Here is a 26,441-nt window from a genome sequence, read left to right as displayed (position 1 = left end):
CTTAAAAAAAACCAATTTTTAATATAAAGAGGTAGATTGAAAAGAAAAAAAAACAATTTGCCATTATTCGACATTTTTATTCAGTATAGTTCCCCCCCTTACGTTTTTCTCCTTTTTGATTTTCGGTGCCAGACATATGTCAAGGAGTGACCGCAGTCAACATTTCATTAAAACATTTTACTCTTTGCAAGAAGACCCTCCTCCCCTCTGACCACCATGTCATCCGTTTCATGTGCTTTTAATTTTTATTCTTCTTCTTCTTCTTCTCTGGATACCACCACCACAAGGCTGGAGAAGGGGATTGTAAAAGGGAGAAGGGAGTCCAGGAGACATGAATGCTACAAGCCACAGGAAGAACAAGCTGTTATTTAATTAAAAAAAATGGGGGTAGGGGGCACAAATAATACAGTAATGAGGTTACACAATGAAATCCCACAGCATTACTTGAAGGCTTTGCTCTGTGGCTGACGTCATCACATAAAAAATTGGAGGAACCCAATGTTGACAATGATCCAAGTTCTAGTCCATTTGGTGAGATGGTGCGAGTAGTCATTTCATGTTAAAAAGTGCCCAACCCCCACCTAAATGGCTAGTGGAGAACTGTCCAGCAAAGACAGAGAAAGAGAGAGAGAGAGAGTGGGAGGGAGAGAGAGAGAGAGAGAAAGAAACAAGAGAGAGAAACAGAGAGATAGAGACCATCCATGTAGCTATCTAGAAAAAATGGGTTGTCACTATGGCACATTGTTTAAACACTGGGGAAGGTGCACCGCAACGAACTTCTCTCTCTCTGGCTCCATTTCTTCCCCTATATTGTTTACAAATGCTAAGTTCACCTATCTCTGAACTAGACAGGAAGTGAACTCTTCTGATCGAACCACTATCCTAAATCCCTTTGTCTTGAAATATATACAAGTTGTTTGTAGTGGCTACGGCAATTATGTTTTCCTTGGGATGCCAGGCTGTGTGGAGGATCTTCTTGTTGAAGTCTAAGCTATCAACACTTATCTCGTCCTTCTTCCGTTTGCCACTCGCACAGACTTTACGGGGTTTCAAAACCGTACGAGGCTTATTGTTTTCCCGGGAAGCTTCTAATGTGATATCACGCTTGGTGTTTCTATCGAACATCCGGAAGAAGTTGTTGTAGGAGCCCGTCATGACGACGCTGTAGACCAAGAGGAGAAAAAGAGGTGTTGTGTTTATGGTCCTCGAAATGTTCCAATCATTTGGCCTTTATAAATAAATAAACGGATTTCGACACTGCTGATCTCACCAAGGCAGTGGAAGTGATGTGCCGGTGCCTGGAGGCTGTTGGGGCCTGGATGGGTGTCAACAAACTCAAGCTCAACCCTGATAAGACGGAGAGGCTGTGGGTCTTACCTCCCAAGGACAATTCCATCTGTCCGTCCATCACCCTGGGGGGGGGGAACTATTGACCCCCTCAGAGAGGGTCCGCAACTTGGGCGTCCTCCTCGATCTACAGCTCACATTAGAGAACCATCTTTCAGCTGTGGCGAGGGGGGCGTTCGCCCAGGTTCGCCTGGTGCACCAGTTGTGGCTCTATTTGGACCGGGAGTCACTGCTCACAGTCACTCATGCCCTCATCACCTCGAGGCTCAACTACTGTAACACTCTCTACATGGGGCTACCTTTGAAAAGTGTATGGAAACTTCAGATCGTGCAGAATGCAGCTGCGAGAGCAATCATGGGCTTTCCCAAATATGCCCATGTTACACCAACACTCCGCAGTCTGCATGGGTTGCCGATCAGTCTCCGGTCACAATTCAAAGTGTTGGTTATGACCTACAAAGCCCTTCATGGCACCGGACCAGATTATCTCAGGGACCGCCTTCTGCTGCACGAATCCCAGCGACCAGTCAGGTCCCACGGAGTGGGTCTTCTCCGGGTCCCATCAACCAAACAATGTCACTTGCCAGGACCCAGAGGAAGAGCCTTCTCTGTGGCGGCCCCTGCCCTCTGGAACCAACTCCCCCCAGAGATTAGAATTGCCCCCACCCTCCTTGCCTTTCGAAAATTGCTTAAAACCCACCTCTGCCGCCAGGCATGGGGGAACTGAGATATACTTTCCCCCTAGGCCTTTACAATTTTATGCATGGTTGGTCTGTATGTATGATTGGTTTTTATATAATGGATTTTTAACTGTTTTTAGTATTGGATTTTGTTATATACTGTTTTATTGCTGTTGTTAGCCGCCCCGAGTCTGCGGAGAGGGGCGGCATACAAATCCAATAAATAAATAAATTAGCAATTGTATATTTACTGTAGGAAGATAATTGATGTATATTCAGAGAGTGTAAACTGCATTTTGCAGGAAGATCCAATACTTTGGGCTCTCCAGTTCATAAGATCAAGTAGCATCAATTGCTTCATACAGCGTGTAATACTAGACTAAATGAACCAATTATCTGACCTTGGGTTAAGGTTATATAACTGCATTCCATTCTGCCTGGATGACCTAAGATTGAGATTGGTTAATACAATTTCATCTGGAATTCACAAAGCATCAGAGGCCTCAAGCCAAACTTTGAGCCGATCTCCCAGCTCGTTCTACGTTAGTATATTTTTATAAATTAAATAAACATAGCAAAAAGAAAAATAAACCCAGTCCCTCACAGACTAAGCAATAGGTTATTGCATAAATTTAAACATAAAGCAAAAACCGACCCATTTAGATGTTTCACGGGATAAACCAAAGTAATAATAAAATATATCCAGCTAATTCTTTTATTTGGCTATCTTCTTTTCTTTTCTAGAAATCATTTCCAAATACATACCAAACGCAGTGCAAGCTTCCTAGACATTCAGTTGAAAAAAAGTTTTAACTGTCAATTAGTATGAAAATGTTAAAAGAAGAAAAAGTTGAAACTTGCCTATCCGACCCATTCCAGCAGCATTCAAATTTGTCAAAAATGCAGTCATTTTCATAGAGTGAACAAAGTTTACTTCTGAGGTATTCATGTACCTGAAAATAAAAAACAGAGTACTTTGAAGAAGAAATCATATAACAGATTAATAGGTATTAACTCTTTCGAGTTGCCCTTCACAGGAAGAGGCTATAATTTAAGACTGCAAATGATTTTGTGAAAATGAAAGTTCACATCATCCAAAAATTAATTTCTAGATTGCTCTTCTTATTCAAGTAAAATGTTTTCATTAAATTGGATAGCAACCTCATAATTTCATGTCTGCACTGGCTGCTGATCAGTTTCCGGTCACAATTCAAAGTATTGGTAATGACCTATAAAGCCCTACATAGCATCGGACCAGAATACCTTCGGGACCGTCTTCTGTTGCATGAATCCCAGCGGCTGATTAGGTCCCACAGAGTTGGCCTTCTCCGGGTCCCGTTGACTAAGCAATGCTGTCTGGTGGGACCTAGGGGAAGAGTCTTTTCTGTGGTGGCCCCAGCCCTCTGGAATCAACTCCCCCCGGAGATTAGAACTGCTCCCACCCTCCTCGCATTTCACACGTTATTGAAAACCCACCTATGTCGCCAGGCATGGGGAAATTGACATACCCCCTAGCTTTTATGATTTATGTATCGTTTGACTGGGTTGTGTGACTATTTTAATGAGAAGGGTTTTTAATTGTTTTTAAAGTATTGGATTTGTACACTTTATTATTGTTGTGAGCCACTCCGAGTCTCTGGAGAGGGGCGGCATACAAATCTAATAAATAAATAAACGTCACACCTTCAGTTATTTAGACTATTACATTATTTTAGGAGAGCATTAAACCTGTCTGACCACTTTGAAAGAACAATTTAAGGAATTGAAAGAAGCAAAACTCTAATAATCTCAAATGCCTACCCTAGATCTGAAATCATGACCCAAAGTATAACCTCACAGAGACATAAAAGTGTACAAAATTATACTCCATTCTTCCAGTATACACACTTCAGGATGTATATTTAAACAACTTTTAAAATTCAGTATGGTAAACAATAAGAAATGAGAAATAATGCAAAAATTAAAACTGTTTAAAAGAAACATAAACTGCCAGGCCTAATGTTGCCAAGGTTGGAGACCACTGCTCTGTACCATCTATATTCACTATTCTACCAAATCTTGACTTAATTTTTAATTAATTGCAAGTTGGTTTCCCCAAACTGTCTATTTGTATGGCTTACCTGATACGTTTCCACGGGTCGGTTTTCCATATTTAAATCCCAAATCTTCACAGACAGATAATCTCTAGTCATCATATATCGACCACTATGGCTAAATTTGACATCAGAGATGGAGGAGATGATTTCTGAAAAAAAGGATCGGCTGCTTGGATCTTCTGGCTCCTCAAACACTGTAAGTGAAATATAAGCCCAAGTATATCTTTTCATGTGAAAACACTGAAGAAATGACACTTGGCTATAATGCAAAGTAGTAAGTATACAGCTTGTATAACAGTGTAAATGTGCTGTCCCCTCAAAATTATGCAAAACACAGTCATTAATGTCCAAACTGCTGGCAACAAAAGTGAGTAGAGCCCTAAGTGATAATGTCCAATATCATTTAAATACACTGTTTCCTCAATTTTCACGGGGGATGCGTTCCGAGACCACCCGCGAAAGTCAAATTTCCGCGAAGTAGAGATGCGGAAGTAAATTTATTTATTTATTTATTTATTATTTGGATTTGTATGCCGCCCCTCTCCGAAGATACAGTGATCCCTCGAGTTTCGCGATCTCGAGTTTCGCGAAACGCCATATCGCGAGTTTTCAACCCGGAAGTAAACTCCACCATCTGCGCATGCGTGCCCTTCCACGCATGCGTAGATGGTGGAGTTTCCCCGCCGGGCAGAGGCTTCCCTGGGTCTTCCCCCTCTTGCCCTGGTAAGACAGCATCGGCGCGAGCAACGGCGTGGGCGGGCGGGCGGCACGCGCGCGGGAAACCCCACCTCCGCCTCCCAGCTGGGAAGCGGAGCCAGCAACAGCGTGGGCGGGCGGGCGGTGCGCGCGAGCCTGGGGACACCCTAGCTCTGCTTCCCAGCGCGCGCGCGTTGCTGGGGAATGCGCGCGCGCTTGGGGACTCCCTAGGTCCGCTCCCCAGCTGGGGAGGGAGTCCCCACCCCGCGCGCGTTGCTGGGGAAAGCGCGCGCGCTTGGGGACTCCCTAGGTCCGCTCCCCAGCTGGGGAGGGAGTCCCCACCCCGCGCGCGTTGCTGGGGAAAGCGCGCGCGCTTGGGGACTCCCTAGGTCCGCTCCCCAGCTGGGGAGGGAGTCCCCACCCCGCGCGCGTTGCTGGGGAAAGCGCGCGCGCTTGGGGACTCCCTAGGTCCGCTCCCCAGCTGGGGAGGGAGTCCCCACCCCGCGCGCGTTGCTGGGGAAAGCGCGCGCGCTTGGGGACTCCCTAGGTCCGCTCCCCAGCTGGGGAGGGAGTCCCCACCCCGCGCGCGTTGCTGGGGAAAGCGCGCGCGCTTGGGGACTCCCTAGGTCCGCTCCCCAGCTGGGGAGGGAGTCCCCACCCCGCGCGCGTTGCTGGGGAAAGCGCGCGCGCTTGGGGACTCCCTAGGTCCGCTCCCCAGCTGGGGAGGGAGTCCCCACCGCGCGCGCGTTGCTGGGGAAAGCGCGCGCGCTTGGGGACTCCCTAGGTCCGCTCCCCAGCTGGGGAGGGAGTCCCCACCCCGCGCGCGTTGCTGGGGAAAGCGCGCGCGCTTGGGGACTCCCTAGGTCCGCTCCCCAGCTGGGGAGGGAGTCCCCACCGCGCGCGCGTTGCTGGGGAAAGCGCGCGCGCTTGGGGACTCCCTAGGTCCGCTCCCCAGCTGGGGAGGGAGTCCCCACCGCGCGCGCATTGCTGGGGAAAGCGCGCGCGCTTGGGGACTCCCTAGGTCCGCTCCCCAGCTGGGGAGGGAGTCCCCACCGCGCGCGCGTTGCTGGGGAATGCGCGCGCGCTTGGGGACTCCCTAGGTCCGCTCCCCAGCTGGGGAGGGAGTCCCCACCCCGCGCGCGTTGCTGGGGAATGCGCGCGCGCTTGGGGACTCCCTAGGTCCGCTCCCCAGCTGGGGAGGGAGTCCCCACCCCGCGCGCGTTGCTGGGGAATGCGCGCGCGCTTGGGGACTCCCTAGGTCCGCTCCCCAGCTGGGGAGGGAGTCCCCACCGCGCGCGCGTTGCTGGGGAATGCGCGCGCGCTTGGGGACTCCCTAGGTCCGCTCCCCAGCTGGGGAGGGAGTCCCCACCCCGCGCGCGTTGCTGGGGAAAGCGCGCGCGCTTGGGGACTCCCTAGGTCCGCTCCCCAGCTGGGGAGGGAGTCCCCACCCCGCGCGCGTTGCTGGGGAATGCGCGCGCGCTTGGGGACTCCCTAGGTCCGCTCCCCAGCTGGGGAGGGAGTCCCCACCCCGCGCGCGTTGCTGGGGAAAGCGCGCGCGCTTGGGGACTCCCTAGGTCCGCTCCCCAGCTGGGGAGGGAGTCCCCACCGCGCGCGCGTTGCTGGGGAATGCGCGCGCGCTTGGGGACTCCCTAGGTCCGCTCCCCAGCTGGGGAGGGAGTCCCCACCCCGCGCGCGTTGCTGGGGAATGCGCGCGCGCTTGGGGACTCCCTAGGTCCGCTCCCCAGCTGGGGAGGGAGTCCCCACCCCGCGCGCGTTGCTGGGGAAAGCGCGCGCGCTTGGGGACTCCCTAGGTCCGCTCCCCAGCTGGGGAGCGGACCTAGGGAGTCCCCAAGCGCGCGCGCTTTCCCCAGCAACGCGCGCACGGTGGGGACTCCCTAGCTCCGCTTCCCAGCTGGGGAGCGGAGCTGGGATGTCCCCAAGCGCGCGCGCACCCCAGGCACGAGCAACGGGGTGGGCGGGCGAAGGGCGGCCGGCAGTGGAAGCAAAAACACCATCTGCGCACGCGCAGATGGTGTTTTTACTTCCGCACCGCTACTTCGCGAAAAATCGATCTTCGCGAGGGGTCCTGGAACGGAACCCTCGCGATGATCGAGGGATCACTGTACACCATTTTTGGCTATGAACAGTATTACAAGCCTTCCCTTAACACTTTAAACCCCCTAAATTACAATTTCCTTAGCAACCATTTAGATTATTACTCACCATGTTTATTTATTAAAGTTTATTTTTTAAAAAAATTATTAAAGGCGGACGAAAGTTTGGCGATGACATATGACATCACCGGGCAGGAAAAACTGTGGTATAAGGGGGGAAAAACCACGAAGTATTTTTTAATTAATATTTTTGAAAAACTGTGGTATAGACTTTCCGCGAAGTTCGAACCCGTGAAAATTGAGGGAACACTGTATACTTAAATATTTACAAAATGTGATGTTGTGTACTCACTTCTGTGACATACTGTATTTATAAATTACTACCCTTAGCCAGGTAGCTCATATTTTTTGACTTTCTGCTGTCCAGAAATCCAATGAAGCAATGAAGAGGAATCATTGAGTCTGCCATCTGCACCCCTATAACTGTCTGGTTTGGTTCTGCAACCCAACAAGACCGACACAGACTTCAGAGGATAATCAAAACTGCAGAAAAAACAATTGCTGCCAACCTGCCTTCAATTGAGGACCTGTAGACTGCACGAGTCAAAAAGAGGGTGATGGAAATATTTACTGACCCCTCACATCCTGGACACAAACTGTTTCAAGTCCTACCCTCAAAACATTGCTACAGAGCACCACACACCAAGACAACTAGACACAAGAACAGTTTTTCCCCAAACGCTATTACTCTACTAAACAAATAATTCTCTCAACACTGTCAAACTTTTTACTAAGTCTGCAGTTCTATTTCTACCAGTTTTTCTCATCATTCCTATCATCCTTTTCCTCCCACTTAAGACTGTATGACTGCAACTTGTTGCTTGTATCCTAAGATTTTATTAATATTGATTGTTTCTTCATTGCTTTTTTGACCCCTATGACAATCATTAAGTGTTGTACCACATGATTCTTGACAAATCTATATTTTCTTTTATAAGAGCATATGCACTAAGACAAATTCTTTGTGTGTCCTATCACACTTGGCCAATAAAGAATTCTATTCTATTCTATTCTATTTATTGGGAGCAAAGGTGTTCCCAAAGAGGCTGAAGCCCAACCACTGGATAATCACTGTTTAGATGGAGATATATTAACACATTGCCTAAGTGTTTTCCTGTGTACATTCTGCCAACAACAAGAAGCTTGCTTTAAAAAGGGCATACAGGGTAATGTAGCATCAACTCCTAAAAGGGGCTCATGGAATCCAAAAATTGTGCATAAAATTTAAGAGGGTGCTGAGACCCTGCAAATCTTTACTGATTGTGAGAGCCTCACAAAAGAATTTGCCCCGTTGCATAGCTCTGCACTGCTGGTATTTCTGCCTGAAACAAATCTTGCAATATGCAACTGCACCCCACCAACTCTTGTGTTTCCAAAATGGAGCCACGTCCATCTTCTGTGGTCTGATTGTGTGTTTCCTATACCTGGAGAATTATAGCATTTTTAAAATTCACTTCCATCCTTCTACAGTTAACTCCACTTGTTTGCTATCCTGATATGGAAGTACTTGAGTCAAAGATATTTTAAACTGCTTTGTTTTCGTTTTACGAATGGACTTTCCAGTCTGTTGCTTTGCACCAATTTGCTCTGATGGTAAAACTCAATTAGAAGAGAAAAAGCTACTCACATTTCGAATGCCTGTCACAGAGAGCCGACGCACGCATGTCACACAGGCGAATAGTTCCCTTGCTACTGCTGTACACAAAAGTATTGCAGCTGTTTGGGTGGAATTCGGCTGCTGTTATTACCTCCGTCAGCTCTTCCATGTTGGCAGGCTTAATATCTACGATATCTAGAGATTGTTGGCATTAAGGAGTTTTCTGTTCAGTGACATTCAAAAGCTTTGACATTTGCATTCCAAGACATAAAAGGAGCCCCTGCAAATTTGACTCTGCTAGTTGTTGCTGACTCGTGTGTGTGTGTGTGTGTGTGTGCTCATCTCAGTTTTTAAGGCCGTTGAGTTGTCCGAAGATGCTTCTGCGGCCATGAGGCCAACATGATCTCATGGAGCACTGTTACCTTCCCATTAAAATGGTGCCTGTTTATCTACTTGCATTTGCATGCTTTCGAGTAAACAATGTCGTTTGGCGGGCGGCTAACAACAATAATAAAAACAGCATGTAACAATCCAATACTAAAACAACTAAAAACCCTTATTATAAAATCAAACATACCATGCATAAATTGTAATGGCCTAGGGGGAAGGAATATCTCAACTCCCCCATGATTGGCGGTATAAGTGAGTCTTGAGTAGTTTACGAAAGACAGGGAGGGTGGGGGCAGTTCTAATCTCCGGAGGGAGTTGGTTCCAGAGGGCCGGGGCCGCCACGGAGAAGGCTCTTCCCCTGGGGCCCGCCAAATGACATTGTTTAGTCGACGGGACCCGGAGAAGGCCAACTCTGTGGGACCTTATCGGTCGCTGGGATTTGTGCGGTAGCAGGCGGTTCCAGAGGTAATCTGGTCCAATGCCATGTAGGGCTTTAAAGGTCATGACCAACACTTTGAATTGTGACCGGAAACTGATCGGCAGCCAACGCAAGCCATGGAGTGTTGAAGAAACGTGGGCGAATCTTAAAAGCCCTATGACGGCTCTCGCGGCTGCGTTTTGCACGATCTGAAGTTTCCGAACACTTTTCAGAGGTAGCCCCATGTAGAGAGCGTTGCAGTAATCAAACTTCGAGGTGATGAGGGCATGAGTGACTGTGAGCAATGACATGTATGTATGTATGTATATATGTACTGTATGTATATGTGTATGCATGTATAAATAAATTTCCAGATGCATGGAAGCTATCACTTTTGATGATACAGTAGCACTGAGGAGCAGGAAAACATATAGACTCAAATTCTGCCCATTCTGATCTTCAGCCCACCCAGCTGAATACAAACACCGAATAAAAGGATACTAAAACTTCTATCTGTGATTTCTAGATGCCACAAATTAATCCTCAAGTCATCTGCAGACAAGTAGGTTTCATAATCACTATTAATGGAGATAGAATTGATGTGATACGTGTGAGCATTGGCAAATATTCTTCGAGGACTGGCTTCCACCATGAGATCCATGGGTCTAAATACTGGCACCTGTTAACCAAAGGATTGGAAAAAAAATGTGAGCAATTGTAGAAAAACCTTTTAAAGAAGAGCGGTCAAAACTGGGGGCAGAGTTAAACATGTCATCAGTTTAGAATCATTACATTGACAAAAGCAGTCCAGGTCCAGCCCCCTTTCCCTGTGAATTCTGTTAATCCTTAGCTGGTGCCAATTCAGATTTAATTTTAATTGACTAGATTCTTATGTATATGCTTGACTATTAAATCCTTCTGAATTGTAACTTAATGCACGGTCCTTATCTTTTGTGCTTGATATCAGTTCAGTATCAACAAATTCTACATGGAAACCTCAGAATGGGTTGGGGTTATAAAAACCAAGCAAAAACAGAACCAGAGCATACAACCCACTCATGTTATGATGCCCAGCTCTGTGTTACTCACCCGTAAAGTAGTGACTGTTGTGGGGTCTCTATACCGTCCATCCTCTTCTTTCAAGTTGTAGCCTTCTGGCCGTTTATCTCTTTCACTGATTTTCCATAGTTTTATTGTTTTGTCTGAAACACATTAAAGTGAGGTGGGCTGTTGAGAACCTCCAGCTCTTTGCCAGCAGAACTGATCACACAATATATACTGCTCAAAAAAAAGGGGGAACAATCAAGTAACACATCCTAGATCTGAATGAATGAAATATTCTCATTGAATACTTTGTCCTGTAGAAAGTTGAATGTGCACAACAGCAGGTGAAATTGATTGTCAATCAGTGTTGCTTCCTAAGTGGACAGTCTGATTTCACAGAAGTTTGATTTACTTATTTATTAAATTTGTATGCTGCCCCTCTCCGCAGACTCGGGGCGGCTCACAACAGCAACAGAAAACAATATACAATACAAATTCAATAATTAGAAAGCTAAAAACCCATAATTTAAAAAACATGCACACAACATACCATACATAAACAGTATAGGCCTGGGGAAGATATTTCAGTTCCCCCATGCCTGATGGCAGAGGTGGGTTTTAAGGAGTTCGCGAAAGGCAAGGAGGGTGGGGGCAGTTCTAATCTCAGGGGGGAGCTGGTTCCAGAGGGTCGGGGCCGCCAGAGAGAAGGCTCTTCCCCTGGGACTCGCCAGACGACATTGCTTAGTCGACGGGACCCGGAGAAGGCCAACTCTGTGGGACTTAATTGGTCGCTGGGATTCGTGCAACAGAAGGCGGTCCAGGAGATATTCTGGTCCGATGCCATGAAGAGCTTTATAGGTCAAGACCAACACTTTGAATTGTGACCGGAAATTGATCGGCAACCTATGTAGACTGCGGAGTGTTGGTGTAATATGGGCATACCTAGGGAAGCCCATGATTGCTCTTGCAGCTGCATTCTGCACGATCTGGAGTTTCTGAACACTTTTCAAAGGTAGCCCCATGTAGAGAGCGTTACAGTAGTCGAATCTCGAGGTGATGAGGGCATGAGTGACTGTGAGTAGTGAGTCCCGATCCAGATAAGGCCGCAACTGGTGCACCAGTTGGAGTTATATTGTGTTCTTTAAGTGTTTCCTTTATTTTTTTGAACATTTTGAATATATAATATGATTCATGCCTTATAAGACCCATGGCAGATATTTGGTATGGTTAGAAGTAGCTATCAGTAAGAGTGTTGTTTCTTGGAACTTACCACCCTGGTGATAATAATTCAGAGCCTTTTGTTGTGACTGTTAATTCCAAGCATACATGCAGATGTTGGATAATTTGCACTTTTAACTTGCCTTGGCAGTGCAATACCTCCCATTCCAAGGATTGCCTCCATCTCTCCAAATAAAACAAAAGCTCCAAGCAATTGGGTAAGATTTCAGCAATATTAGACAATGGCTTTTGCAAGTTAGAAAGTTCTCAGTTGCAACATGGCCCCTGGGATTCGAAAAGAGTTGCCAGGACAAAGACATCAACCTCTCAGAGCTTTGCAAAATGCAAGAGACCGAAACCCCTGATTGTTGGTGCTTGGAACATAAAAGTCAACTCTATGGAGGCAGAGTAAACCAGAAGGTTTCTTTTTTAATTTAACTTACAGGTTGTTCTCAAATTATGACCATTTGCTTAGTGACTATTCAAAGTTACACTGAAAAAGGGAATATTTGGCTGATCCTCCAGGGGTGGGCTACTGCCCAGACCGGGGGGGACGGACGGACGGACGGAGTAGGGTAGTGAAAATGGAGCTCCACCCCAGAGCACCCAATTTGCACTGAAAGATGTTGAAAGAAAACGCAGGGCGTCCTGCATAAGCCACGCTCACAGAATGTGGTAGTAAAAATTTTGGTAGCCCTTCACTGTGAACCTCCCATGAGTATCACATCTCTATGGTCTATGGTCATGTGATCAAAATTTGCATGCTTGGTAACTGGCATGCATTTATGAGATTTGCAGAATCCCAGAGTCACGTGACATGGCTTCCAACAAACGCAAGTCAATGGGGAAGCTGAATTTGTTTAACAACTGTGTGGTTCACTGAACAACTGCAGTAATTCATTCAACAGCAAAAAAAAGTTGTAATATTGAGTGTGATTCCCTTCACTACCTTTGTTAACAACAGAAATTCTGGCCCAAATGGTGGTTGTTAGTTAAGAACTACCTGTATATGCCGCTAGGTTCACATAATACAAACTCTAATCCTAAATTTAAAAAATATACAACAGCTTTTATGTTTTTATTTATTTATTTATTTTATTTATTTATTAGATTTGTATGCCGCCCCCCTCCGTAGACTCGGGGGGGCTAAAAACAGCATATAACAAATCTAATATTTAAAATAACTAAACAAAACCTTATTAAAAACCAAACAAGCACACACACAAACATACCATGCATAAATTGTATAGGCCTAGGGGGAAAGAATATCTCAGTCCCCCCATGCCTGGTGGGTTTTAAGGAGCTGACGAAAGGCGAGGAGGGTGGGGGCAGTTCTGATCTCTGGGGGGAGCTGGTTTTTGTAATATTTTATACTCAAACAAATAAGTTATACCCGTGATGGTGAACCTATGGCACCGATGCCACAGGTGGCACGCGGAGCCATATCGGAGGGCACATGGGGCGTTTCCAGCATGCATGCACACACTAGCCAGCTTATTTCCAGCTTTGGGGGAGTCTGTTTTGCCCTCCAGAGGCTTTAGAGAAGCTTCCATGAAGCCCTTGAGTGCCAAAAAACCAACCAACAGGCTAACCAGAAGTTTGGAAAAACGGACTTCCGGTTTGCCCGTTGTGCTGTTTTTTGCACTCAGGGACTTCAGGAAGCTTCCTTGAAGCCTCTGGAGTGCAAAAAACTGCCCAACGGGCAACCAGAAGTCCATTTTTCTGAATTTCTGGTTTGCTTGTTTGGCCATTTTTTCACCGTCCCAGGCTTCAGCGAGGTCTGCATGTGTGCGAGGGGATGTGTGTGTGTGTGTGTTGTGTGCATGCGCCCAGGCAGCATAGGGGGTGCAAATGTGTGGAGGGAAGGAATGGGTGCGGGCATGTGCACGCATGCTAGCACATCTACAAACACCCTTTGGCATGGAAAGCAAAAAAAGCGTTTTTCCATCACTGAGCTATACTATGGCTGGATTTCTTATAATTCTTGGAAATACCAGGTAGGTAATTCTGTTTTAATTTAACTGAATAATGCTTTAGGCTGATTTGGGCATCATCCTTTAATCTTGGAGCCTCCTAAATGAAATGGACTTCAACTCCCATGATCTCCAGCTAGGGAATCTGGAAATCAAAATCCATCACATCAGGAAAGTTCCAGGTGAAAGACATCTAATAGTTACTCTTAAAGGGGATTATAAAGTTTATGCCGAAAGCTTTACAAAAGAACTTGAGCTGATATCCAAACAAGTGTAGTCTTGTTTACAACACTTAAAACATCCTGCATGACAAGAACAGGCTATAAAGCACTGTGGAATGATGTATAAGTCTAAATGCTAAACCCTAACCAGGAGTCCTTTGACTCTTGTCCTTCAGTTCTTGGTTTTTTTCTTCACAACACATCCAGGTCACCCCTTCTTAAGATCTTAAGATCGCCTTCTGCTGCACGAATCCCAGAAACCAGCTAGGTCTTCTCCGGGTCCCGTCAACTAAACAATGCTGCTTGGCGGGACCCAGGGGAAGAGCCTTCTCTGTGGCAGCCCCGGCCCTCTGGAACCAACTCCCCCCAGAGATTAGAACTGCCCCCACCCTCCTTGCCTTTCGTAAGCTACTTAAAACCCACCTCTGCCGCCAGGCTTGGGGGAATTGAGATGCTCTTTCCCCCTAGGCCTTTACAATTTCATGTATGGTATGTCTGTATGTATGTTTGATTTTTATATTAATGGGTTTTTAATCATTTTTAGTATTTATTGGATTATTATTGTACATTGTTTTATTATTGCTGTTAGCCGCCCCGAGTCCCCGGAGAGGGGCGGCATACAAATCCAATCAATCAATCAATCAATCAATCAATCAATCAATCAATCAATCAATCTTCTTCTGTGAACTTTTTTTAAAAGTTCAAAAAGTTCTTTGCTACATGGACAGAAATCAGCTTTTTAAAGCAGTTTACAGAGGGTGAACATATTGCTCCCAACAATCTGGATCCTCATTTTACCAACCCTGAATGGACGGAAGGCTGAGTCAACCTTAGAAAGGTAGAAGTTGTGAAGGAGTACAAAACAGCAGATGAATTTTTGGTTAGAGGGATATAAATGCACAATACTGTTACACTTTTAAGTTTGTCTAGAGGCAGGATTGCTTGGAAAGAAAAAGGCTAATACTATTCACATCATTTCCAAGGCTCCGCCAATCTCAGGTATCAAGGATGAAAGAGAGGCAACGAGAACAGATCAAAAATGTTCAAAAAAGAACAAAAAATGTTACAGGAGCAGTAAGAATACAGCAAGAAGCTTATTTGATTGATTGATTGATTATAATTTTTATATTACTCCTATTCTGTAAGCTCTGAGAACAGTCGTCAAGAAAAATTAAAACACAGAATTCAAACCCTATTGCGCATGCACAAGTGCCTGAACTCACAATTCAATGCCTGGGGAGGGCAAAAACAGCTCCCCCATCCACCGGAAGCCCTCTGGAGGCCAGAAACGGCTTGTTTCCCAACTTCTGGTGGGCCCAGTAGGCTTGTATTTCGTCCTCCCCAGGCTCCAATCCCACCGGAGGCTCTCTGGAAGCCAAAAACGCCCTCCCAGAGCCTCTGTGTGAGCCAAAAATGAGTTGGCCGGCACACACATGCACATTGGAGCTGAGCTAGGGCAATGGCTTGCGTGCCAGCAGATATGGCTCTGTGTGCCAGCTGTGGCACCCATGCCATAGGTTCGCCATCACTGCACTATAACTTTCCAAACAATAATAGATAGATTACATTAAAATGTCACCTCTGGTGTTTGTTGAATTCTACCACATGGTTCCAGGAAGCCACTTGAAAAATCTTGTAACATCAGTGTCAGGAATGATAATTTGCAATAGGGGTGGGCAACTATGGTCTCTTGATCAGCTGTGTATTTTAACTCCTAGAATTCCTGAGCTAGAATGCTGAGTACTCCAGTCCAGAGAATGATGGGTACCATAGAGCAGTTTCCCAACCTTGACAACTTGAAGATATCTGGACTTCAACTCCCAGAATTCCCCAGCCAGATATCTTCAATATGATATGTCAAGGTTGGGAAACACAGTCCTAGAGGATGTTGGCTCTACAATTCTGGGAGTTGAAGGCCATATTGCCCATTCCCTGTTCCAGGACAAAGGTAGACATGGGAAACTTGGTTTAATAAAAGTCAATCATCAATAGTTAAAACAAATAAAATCTTACCATTTGTAGACAATAAAAACTGAGCAGCGTTTTTCTGGGGCAACCACCTAATTTTGTTGATCTTTTCTTCAATTTCTAAGCTTTTCAAGTAGTCAAACTCTGGCTCGTGACTTTGGAAGGTACTGTAAACATTATATTCGCCTCTGCTGTGAGACTGTAGTTTGTTCTGAAAGACAGTAAAAAAATAAAAATAAAAGGTTGAGAAACTCAATGAACAACAACTGTAGTTCTGTAGTTCTCTCTTTCTGTTGTGTAATAGGGATTATAGTTCAGCATAAATGGATAACGCCATATAGGATGTGCGCTACCATAGAGCGCTGGTGAGACCACATTTGGAGTACTGTGTTCAGTTCTGGAGACCTCACCTTCAAAAAGATATTGACAAAATTGAAGGGGTCCAAAGACGGGCTACAAGAATGGTGGAAGGTCTTAAGCATAAAACGTATCAGGAAAGACTTCATGAACTCAATCTGTATAGTCTGGAGGACAGAAGGAAAAGGGGGGCATGATCGAAACATTTAAATATGTTAAAGGGTTAAATAGGGTTCAGGGGGGAGTGTTTTTAATAGGAAAGTGAACACAAGAACAAGGGGACACAATCTGAAGTTAGTTGGGGGAAAGATCAAAGGCAACATGAGAAAATATTATTTTACTGAAAGAGTAGTAGATCCTTGGAACAAACTTCCAGCAGACGTGGTTGGTAAATCCACAGTAACCGAATTTAAACATGCCTGGGATAAACATATATCCATTGTAAGATAAAATACAGGAAATAGTATAAGGGCAGACTAGATGGACCATGAGGTCTTTTTTTGCCGTCAGTCTTCTATGTTTCTATGTTTCTACCATTCCTCATATGTCTATTATTGAGTTGAGAAGGATGAGAATTGAAGGGAATTAGAATCAATTCAAACATGATCATTTAAGGGGCTGCCAAACAAGCCTTTTGATAAAATTTGAAAAGTTATTAGCATATGAATCCAATGTTTCTGGGGAGAAAAGGAGACACTTTAGAGCACTTAACTAATGATTGTAATTTGTCTAATCAGCTGAATAAACATTGTAATTTAGTTTAGTTTAGTTTTATTGGATTTATATGCCGCCCCTCTCCGAAAACTCGGGGCGGCTAACAGCAATCATAAACAGTATACAATAATAATCCAATATTAAAAGCGAATTAAAAACCCCTTAATATAAAAACCCAAACATACATACAGACATACCATACATACAATTGTAAAGGCCTAGGGGGAGAAGGAATCTTAATTCCCCCATGCCTGGCGGCAGAGGTGGGTTTTAAGTAGCTTGCGAAAGGCAAGGAGGGTGGGGGCAATTCTAATCTCTGGGGGGAGTTGGTTCCAGAGGGCCGGGGCCGCCACAGAGAAGGCTCTTCCCCTGGGTCCCGCCAAGCGGCATTGTTTAACCCTGTCTGATGAATATCCCATAAAGTGGGGTTCTCCTGGATCACAGAAGACTAAATGCTCATGGAAAAGTTCTTTTAATGATAGTCTGTTCTTTGTTATGCTAGGTTATTTTAAAAAAGAAGGAAGGGGGTGGGGATTAAAACCATAGTTACCACTTTACAACTTTGAAGAAGACACTGGACGCTAGCTTTGAGAAATTTTGACTTACTCTCCACCCATTTCTCTCACCTTTAGTGAAGTGGGTTAGACAGAGAGTGGATGGAGAAGCTCAAAGTCCCAAAACCATCAAATATGCCTAAGAAAGGATTAATTAAAGGTACCTCCGGAACCGCCTGCTACGGCACGAATCCCAGCGACCGATAAGGTCCCACAGAGTTGGCCTTCTCTGGGTCCCGTCAACTAAACAATGTCGTTTGGCGGGCCCCAGGGGAAGAGCCTTCTCTGTGGTGGCCCCGGCCCTCTGGAACCAACTCCTCCCAGAGATTAGAACTGCCCCCACCCTCCCTGTCTTTTGAAAGCTCCTGAAGACCCACCTTTGTCGCCAGGCATGGGGGAGTTGAGATATTCCTCCCCCCTAGGCCATTACAAGTTATGCATGGTATGTTTGTGTGTATGTCTGGTTTTATAATAAGGGTTTTTAGTTGTTTTATTAATTGGATTGTTACATGTTGTTTTTTATCATTGTTGTTAGCCGCCCCGAGTCTACGGAGAGGGGCGGCATACAAATCCAATAAATAAATAAATAAAAATAAATAAATAATTTGGGGTTTATTGCACCCTTATTAAAATGTTATAAGATGCTCCTCTGGTGTACAAAGAGAAATAATGATACAAAAAATAAGCATTGATTTAATGCATTGATTTAATGCACTGCTCTATGCCGGCCTTTCAATGTCTCAGATCACATACACTCCAGCTTCAGTCTGACCCACGGCTTCCTAAAAACCTGCATGGATTTAAGAGCTGAAAATCTGCAAACATTCATTCATTCATTCATTCACTTACTTACTTACTTATTTATTGCATTTATATGCCGCCCCTCTCCGAAGACTCGGGGCAGCTAACAGCAATCATAAAACAGCGTACAATAATAATCCAATACTAAAAATGATTAAAACCCCCTTAATATAAAAAACCAAACATACATACAAACATACCATGCATCAAATTGTAAAGGCCAAGGGGGAAAGGGAATCTTAATTCCCCCATGCCTGTCGGCAGAGGTGGGTTTTAAGTAGCTTACGAAAGGCAAGTTGGTTGGGGGCAATTCTAATCTCTGGGGGGAGTTGGTTCCAGAGGGCCGGGGCCACCACAGAGAAGGCTCTTCCCCTGGGTCCCGCCAAGCGGCATTGTTTAGTTGACGGGACCCGGAGAAGACCCACTCTGTGGGACCTAACTGGTTGCTGGGATTCGTGCAGCAGAAGGCAGTCCCTGACATCCCAGATTTGCCGATGCATCTATATAACATGGGTGCAGAAAGATTGAAGATATGTTGCATTTCCCAGCTTTCATGGTTACTTCTCACAAGCAAAGTTTGTGCGCAAAAGCCTCTTCCACGTCTTTCTCTAAGCCAGAAGAAGTGCCAGACAAGGGGGAGTTGAGATATTCCACACCACCACCTCTCCTCTCTTTGCCTTGTTGAGCACAACTTCCCTTAAATGAGTTTTATTAAGCATGAGCAAACAGATCATTATTAAAGATTAGCCGCCCTTTTTATTAGAAGAACATTTGAACAACAACATAATTACTTCCAAGTGTTTAATAACAGGCTGAAAGAGGAAACACTTCATTCATTCATTCATTCATTCATTCATTCATTCATTCATTCATTCATTCATTCATTCATTCATTCATTCATTCATTTATTGATTGGATTTGTATGCCGCCCCTCTCTGTGGACTCGGGGCGGCTAAAAACAGTGATAAAAACAGCATGTAACAATCCAATACTAAAACAACTAAAAAAATCCTTATTTATAAAACCAAACATACATACAAACATACCATGCATAAATTGTAGAGGCCTAGGGGGAAGGAATATCTCAGTTCCCCCATGCCTGGCGGCAGAGGTGGGTTTTAAGGAGCTTATGAAAGGTGAGGAGGGTGGGGGCAATTCTAATATCTGGGGGGAGTTGGTTCCAGAGGGCTGGGGCCGCCACAGAGAAGGCTCTTCCCCTGGGTCCCGCCAAACGACATTGTTTAGTTGACGGGACCCGGAGAAGGCCAACTCTGTGGGACCTAACTGGTCGCTGGGATTCATGCGGCAGAAGGCGGTCCCGGAGATAATCTGATCCGGTGCCATGAAGGGCTTTATAGGTCATAACCAACACTTTGAATTGTGACCGGAAACTGATCGGCAACCAATGCAGACTGCGGAGTGTTGGTGTGACATGGGTGTATTTGGGGAAGCCCATGATTGCTCTCGCAGCTGCATTCTCGGAAGACCTTAATATCGGTCCAGATGTTCCTGCCATGTTCATAAAGGCCATACCAGATTCAAATTATCAGTATTTAAGTCCCAAATCATTGGAAGGACGCCTAATTGGGAAAGGTTCGGCTAGCCAAATCTGGGTTGGGGCATCCATGTTGTATTGTATTAAACATCTTGCATTATTAATTGGTGTTTCTCCCTCCTCTCCTCCTAGAGAAACATTTTGGCACTTACTTGCCAAGTCTACTATGGTGGTGACCATCTAAATCAGAGGTGTTAAACTCAAGGCCTAGGGCAGTGATGGCAAACCTATGGCATGGGTGTCACAGGTGGCATGCGGAGCCATATTTGCTGGCATGCGAGCCGTTGACCTAGCTCAGATCCAACGTGCATGTGTGTGCCGGCCAGCTGATTTTTGGCTCACACAGAGGCTCTGGGAGGGCATTTTTGTCTTGCAGAGAGCCTCTGGGGGGGATGGGGAAGTGTGTTTTTACACCCCCTCCTGGGAGTGTGAAACACGAGCCTATTACGTGCCAGAAGTTGGAAAAGAAGCCATTTCTGGCCTCCAGAGGGCCTCCAGGGGGTGGGGAAAACTGTTTTCGTCCTGCCCAGGCATTGAATTATGTGTGTGGGCACACACCCACACTCTTTCGGCACCCAAGGAAAAAAAGGTTTGCCATCACTGGCCTAGGGGCTGGATCAGGCCCGCAGGGTACTTAGAATTGGCCCGTGGGACCACCGTGGAAACAGCGAAGGACCAGCCTGCGGTGCTTCTGCCAGGGAAAATGGGCTCTCGGATTTCATTTTCAGCTGCCACAGCCTCCTGCAACCCTCTGCCGGTGAAAAAGGAACTCAAGCTTCATTTCCACTGGCAGAGGGTTACAGGAAGCCATGGCAGCCAAAAACGGAGCTTGGGAGCCTATTTTAGCTGGCAGAGTGCTAAGGCCACTCCCCGACAGAAGTGATGTCAAGCTGGCCCCACCCGCCCTGGCCATTCCCACCCCAGCCCCCTAAGGTCAAGCACAACCCTGATGTGGCCCTCAATGAAAGTAAACTTGACTAAACCCTGATCTAGATTCAAGCATAACATATCTTCAGGATCTTCTTCTGAGCCTCTTCTCTAAGCCAGAGGATGCTACCAGTGTTGGTATGCTAAGCCAAATTCCCAGCCAGACTAATTAACATTTTATTGGCATGAATCTCACTGACATGATCAGTTGGGAGTCACTAGTCATTTCCTGCCTAGTAAGTCACATTGCCTTGCCACGTTCTAACCCAAAGAAGCTCAATGGTCAATGCAATTACAGCTCTGGTGGCATCTGGAACAACTTTGCAGATGGTCAACTGTCTTGGATGACATACACACATTAATGTGTGAGTGGGGTTTTTTTGCGTATGTATGTATGTATGTATGTATGTATGTATGTATGTATGTATGTTTTCTCAACTTATGATTAGAATTGAACCCAAAATTACAGAGGTGAGTTGTGGTGGCCATTAAGTGAGTCAACATGACTGTGCCCAATTTGATGACCATTTTTGCAATGAACATTACGCAAATGCTGCAGTCATTAAGCAAACCCATTGTACTCAATGGCAATTTCCCCCCAGAAACTGGAAGGAAACACTAACCTCTGGCAAATAACGTAAATCATGGTCAGATGATTGAGGGATGCTGTAGGTCACCCATCAAGCAACCAAAATGTAAGGTCATGAGACTATGCCAGACCCTTTTTTTGGTAGTGGGGGGCTGTCAGAACTTGAAAAACCATGTCGTTACTAGATCCATCAAAACCATGTTGTAACTTCAATTGGTCATTAAATGACAGGTTGAAGATTATCTATATTCAACCAGGTTCAGCCTACCCTATCCCAAATTGGATCTCAACTGCCAGAATTCTTGGCAATGCAATGCTGGCTGGGCTCGGTTCTCAGGGCCACCCAAGTTGGAGAACTAATTTAGGATGTTGCCTAATGCCAAGACCATTTAGAATAGCTCTTTATTTATTTACGGGCATAAATAAGTCCTGGATAATTAAATATCTAGCTCTTCCTTATTATCCTGTTTCTGGGTGTATAAATCGCCCACTTATACCTATAACAGGATAACTATTTTTCAAGGGCAAATATCTGCCCAGAAATCAAAGGATTTTCAGTGATTTTTCAGGCAAAGGTAATGAAAAAGGGAACAGCCTTGTAAAGCCCTACATGTCTTAGGACCAGATTATCTTTCGGACTGCCTTCTGCCTTATGTATCCCAGTGGCCGGTTAGGTCCCACAGAGTCAGCCTTCTCCAGGTCCCGTTGACTAAGCAATGCCGTCTGGCGGGACCTAGGGGAAGAGCCTTCTCTCTGGTGGCCCCAGCCCTCTGGAACGAACTCTCTCTGGAGATACGTACAGCCCCTTATCTCTTGGTCTTTCACAAAGCCTTGAAGACTCATCTCTGCCAGCAGACATGGGGGGCCATGAGTGCTGAAACCTAACTCCGGCTGACGTTATGAGTGGCTAGGCCCAGTTGGGATGAATGTAATAATTGTGGTGAATAAACAGGCTTTAGGATTTATTTTAGTTTTCATTAGATTTCTACACACTTGTACAGTATTTATTATGTTCTATGCCGCCCTGAGTTGATTGAGAAGGGTGGCATAGAAGTCAGAAAGATAGATAGATAGATAGATAGATAGATAGATAGATAGATAGATAGATAGATAGATAGATAGATAGATAGAAGGATGGATGGATGGATTAGATAGGTAGGTAGGTAGGTGGGTGGGTGGGTGGATGGATGGATAGATTAGATAGATGATAGATAGATAGATAGATAGATAGATAGATAGATAGATAGATAGATAGATAGATAGATAGATAGATGGATGGATGGATGGATGGATGGATGGATAGATTAGATTGATAGTTAGATAGTTAGATAGATAGATAGATAGATAGATAGATAGATAGATAGATAGATAGATAGATAGATAGATAGATAGAAGGATGGATGGATAGATTAGATTGATAGTTAGATAGTTAGATAGATAGATAGATAGATAGATAGATAGATAGATAGATAGATAGATAGATGGATAGATAGATAGAAGGATGGATGGATGGATGGATGGATAGATAGAAAGGAGTAGTTGAGGAATTTGGGGATCATAAGCGTTAACTCTTCTGCTTTTGGGGATGTTTCAAGTGTTATTTAAAGTTCAAAAGAAGGTTGCTAAGTTTAGCAGAGAGTGGACCACCACACTATTGTTACAGCTCTCATTTTTCTTAAAAAGCAAGGCATTCCCCTGCTGAATTTCACTCCTAAGGAAAGCTCACGAGGTACCATTTTAAAAATCAACATCAGAAAACATTTACTGTATGAATGATAGTTCGTAAGTGAGTACACCAACAGAAATGTCAATTAATGCAAGTAGAAATGTAAACATCTAAGAAACGTTAAATAAAAAAATGCTGAGAAATTCTGTGATTAAAGCACTTTATTGTAATTTAATCAGCAAGTATAAAGGAAAGAAGCTCTGATAGAAATTCCTTCTCCTCCCCCATTAAGAGGGTTCAAATTCCCCTGAATGGTACAAAGGGAGACAGTGAAAGATTTACAACAAAGAGAAGGGCATGAATAGGCTTTCTGTTACAAAACAAAACAAAACAAAACCCTCCTCTGACGTCATCTTCAAAACAAGAAAAAGGGAAAAGTCAGCAAAAGTTCTGGAGACCTCACCTACAAAAAGATATTGACAAAATAGAACGGGTCCAAAGATGGGCTACAAGAATGGTGGAAGGTCTTAAGCATAAAACGTATCAGGAAAGACTTAATGAACTCCATCTGTATAGTCTGGAGGACAGAAGGGAAAGAGGGGACATGAATAGAAACATAGAAACATAGAAGACTGAAGGCAGAAAAAGACCTCATGGTCCATCTAGTCTGCCCTTATACTATTTCCTGTATTTTATCTTAGGGTGGATCTATGTTTATCCCAGGCATGTTTAAATTCAGTTACTGTGGATTTATCTACCACGTCTGCTGGAAGTTTGTTCCAAGGATCTACTACTCTTTCAGTAAAATAATATTTTCTCATGTTGCTTTTGATCTTTCCCCCAACTAACTTCAGATTGTGTCCCCTTGTTCTTGTGTTCACTTTCCTATTAAAAACACTTCCCTCCTGGACCTTATTTAACCCTTTAATATATTTAAATGTTTCAATCATCTCCCCCCTTTTCCTTCTGTCCTCCAGATTGAGTTCGTTAAGTCTTTCCTGATACGTTTTATGCTTAAGACCTTCCACCATTCTTGTAGCCCGTCTTTGGACCCGTTCAATTTTGTCGATATCTTTTTGTAGGTGAGGTCTCCAGACCTGAACACAGTATTCCATGAATGAAACAATTAAATATGTTAAAGGGTTAAATAAGGTTCAGGAGGGAAGTGTTTTTAATAGGAAAGTGAACACAAGAACAAGGGGGCACAATCTGAGGTTAATTGGGGGAAAGATCTGAAGCAACGCGAGAAAATATTATTTTACTGAAAGAGTAGTAGATGCTTGGAACAAACTTCCAGCAGACACGGTTGGTAAATCCATAGTAATTGAATTTAAACATGCCTGAGATAAACATAGATCCACCCTAAGATAAAGTATAGGAAATAGTATAAGGGCAGACTAGATGGACCATGAGGTCTTTTTCTGCCGTCAATCTTCTATATTTCTAAGTGGCCCTGGCACGGTAGTGATTGGCGGCAATCAAGTGGTTGATGGATTGTATGGTTGCCGCTGGTGGGGGATGGAGCTTTATGGGTCCCTCTCTGTTCCCAATTGACCACGGTCACTGCCTTACCTGTCTGTAATCCTCAACACATTCAACAAAATTCGCATTGATGATAGTGGTGGTGATGTTACCTAGTTTAGGTAATGAAATATCTTCAAAAAACCAATCAAGCTCAGAAAGCACCTTTCAACCTTGAGCTACGAATATTCTCCTTTATCGGTATCCACACTACAATTCATGTATGAAATATCAGTTAGCTTGTCAAGAAACAGCTGGAGCCGGTGTTACATCTGAACCTTACAAGTGTTTTCAGTAACTCAGTTAAGAATTGATCATTAGTGTCTTGGGATATATCCAGATATCCTGGATTCCCCAGGCAAGAACCAGCATAATAACTGATATTCATTTTGTCATTTTATAGGTTTAAAAGAGAAATATAGTAGGCTGACTGGCATTGAGAGGCTTGTCTCCAGCACTATGACCACGAGGTGGCACTAGAAGATTACCTTAAGTCTACGTGAAGGACAAACTCATAACTTCCCCACTGCTAAGAAGTCGATATAGCACCCAAAATATCTTACATTTCCCAGTATTTCTTTCAGAAGAATGTATCAATTAATAAACACGGAGATCTGATATTATTGCAAGCTGGGTTTTTAAAAATTAAATCTATAAGCACAGAATTGTTATCCATTATTTCCTTACACACACACACACACAAACATGATGCTTACAATGTTAAATCCTTTCTGTTACAAGATCTACTGTTCAGCTACTTGCACAAGCAAAGCAAATTACACAAGCAAATTATCTCCAGGTCTTCTACCTGAGAAAATCAAAAGTATGAAAGGTTCGTGTCTTCCTTCTAACAAGAGATTGTTACATGTTGTTTTTATCACTGTTGTTAGCCGCCCCGAGTCTACGGAGAGGGGCGGCATACAAATCCAATGAATGAGTGAATGAATGAATGAATGAATGAATGAATGAATAAATAAGAAAGAGAGCAAAAACTTCATAAAGTTTTTGGCTTAATGGGCAAGACATGAGTGGTAGGCAGGAAGAAGACGGCCTTCATTATGTTCCACCCCGGACATAACTGTGGCCTCTTAAAGCAGATGAAGCTTTATCTCCTAAATCAGAACCAGTTTCCTATCCTTTCTGCATTATCTGGGTCTCCATGGAAAATGTCCACTATAGTAACAGTTAAACTTAGCATTTCCCACACATTCTCCAACATACAATAAATGTCCAAAGATACTTCACCAGAAGAGCCCTTCACTCCTCCACTCGAAACAGAATACCCTACGAGACTAGACTTTCAATCCTGGGCCTAGAAAGTTTAGAACTAAGACACCTTAAACAAGATCTAAGTATTGGCCACAAGATCATATGCTGCAACGTCCTGCCTGTCGGCGACTACTTCAGCTTCAACCACAACAACACAAGAGCACACGACAGATTTAAACTTAATTTTAATTGCTCCAAACTTGACTGTAAAAAATATGACTTCAGTAACCGAGTTGTTGAAGCGTGGAACTCATTACCGGACTCCATAGTGTCATCCCCAAACCCCCACAACCCTTAGATTATCTACGGTTGACCTATCCAGATTCCTAAGAGGTCAGTAAGGGGTGAGTACAAGTGCACTAGTGCCTTCTGTCCCCTGTCCTATTGCTCTCCTATATCTCCTATACCTTTCTTCTATTCCTATATCTCTTCTTCTATTCTTTCATTGATATGTTCTATTCCTATGCCTTCTTTTCTATTCTTTCATAGATATATTTTACTATGAGTATCTCCTCTATAACCTTCATCATGCATTTTACTATGTGTATATAGATATATACCCACTAAAACCCTCATTGTGTATTGGACTAACTAACTAACTAACTAACTAACTAACTAACTAACTAACTAACTAACTAACTAACTAAACTAACTAACTAACTAAAC

At 44.3% G+C, this 26,441-nt stretch overlaps 1 protein-coding gene across 1 annotated transcript in view; it reads right to left on the bottom strand.

Annotated features, from left to right (window-relative positions):
* Positions 1-350: 350 nt before the first annotated feature.
* Positions 351-26,441, bottom strand: part of PPP2R2A (protein phosphatase 2 regulatory subunit Balpha) — a 120,785-nt gene continuing 94,694 nt past the window's right edge. The window contains exons 4-10 of the mRNA XM_070765699.1: positions 15,868-16,033; positions 10,488-10,600; positions 9,900-10,077; positions 8,621-8,785; positions 4,148-4,317; positions 2,889-2,980; positions 351-1,162 (exon numbers count right to left, since the gene is read on the bottom strand). Of these exons, the coding sequence (XP_070621800.1) occupies positions 883-1,162; positions 2,889-2,980; positions 4,148-4,317; positions 8,621-8,785; positions 9,900-10,077; positions 10,488-10,600; positions 15,868-16,033 (1,164 nt within the window). The 3' untranslated portion in view covers positions 351-882. The remainder of the gene's footprint in view (positions 1,163-2,888; positions 2,981-4,147; positions 4,318-8,620; positions 8,786-9,899; positions 10,078-10,487; positions 10,601-15,867; positions 16,034-26,441) is intronic.

Source organism: Erythrolamprus reginae, chromosome 12 (genome assembly GCF_031021105.1).
Source record: "Erythrolamprus reginae isolate rEryReg1 chromosome 12, rEryReg1.hap1, whole genome shotgun sequence".
NCBI classification, from domain to species: Eukaryota; Metazoa; Chordata; class Lepidosauria; order Squamata; family Dipsadidae; genus Erythrolamprus; species Erythrolamprus reginae.
This window is presented reverse-complemented; position numbering and strand designations above follow the sequence as displayed.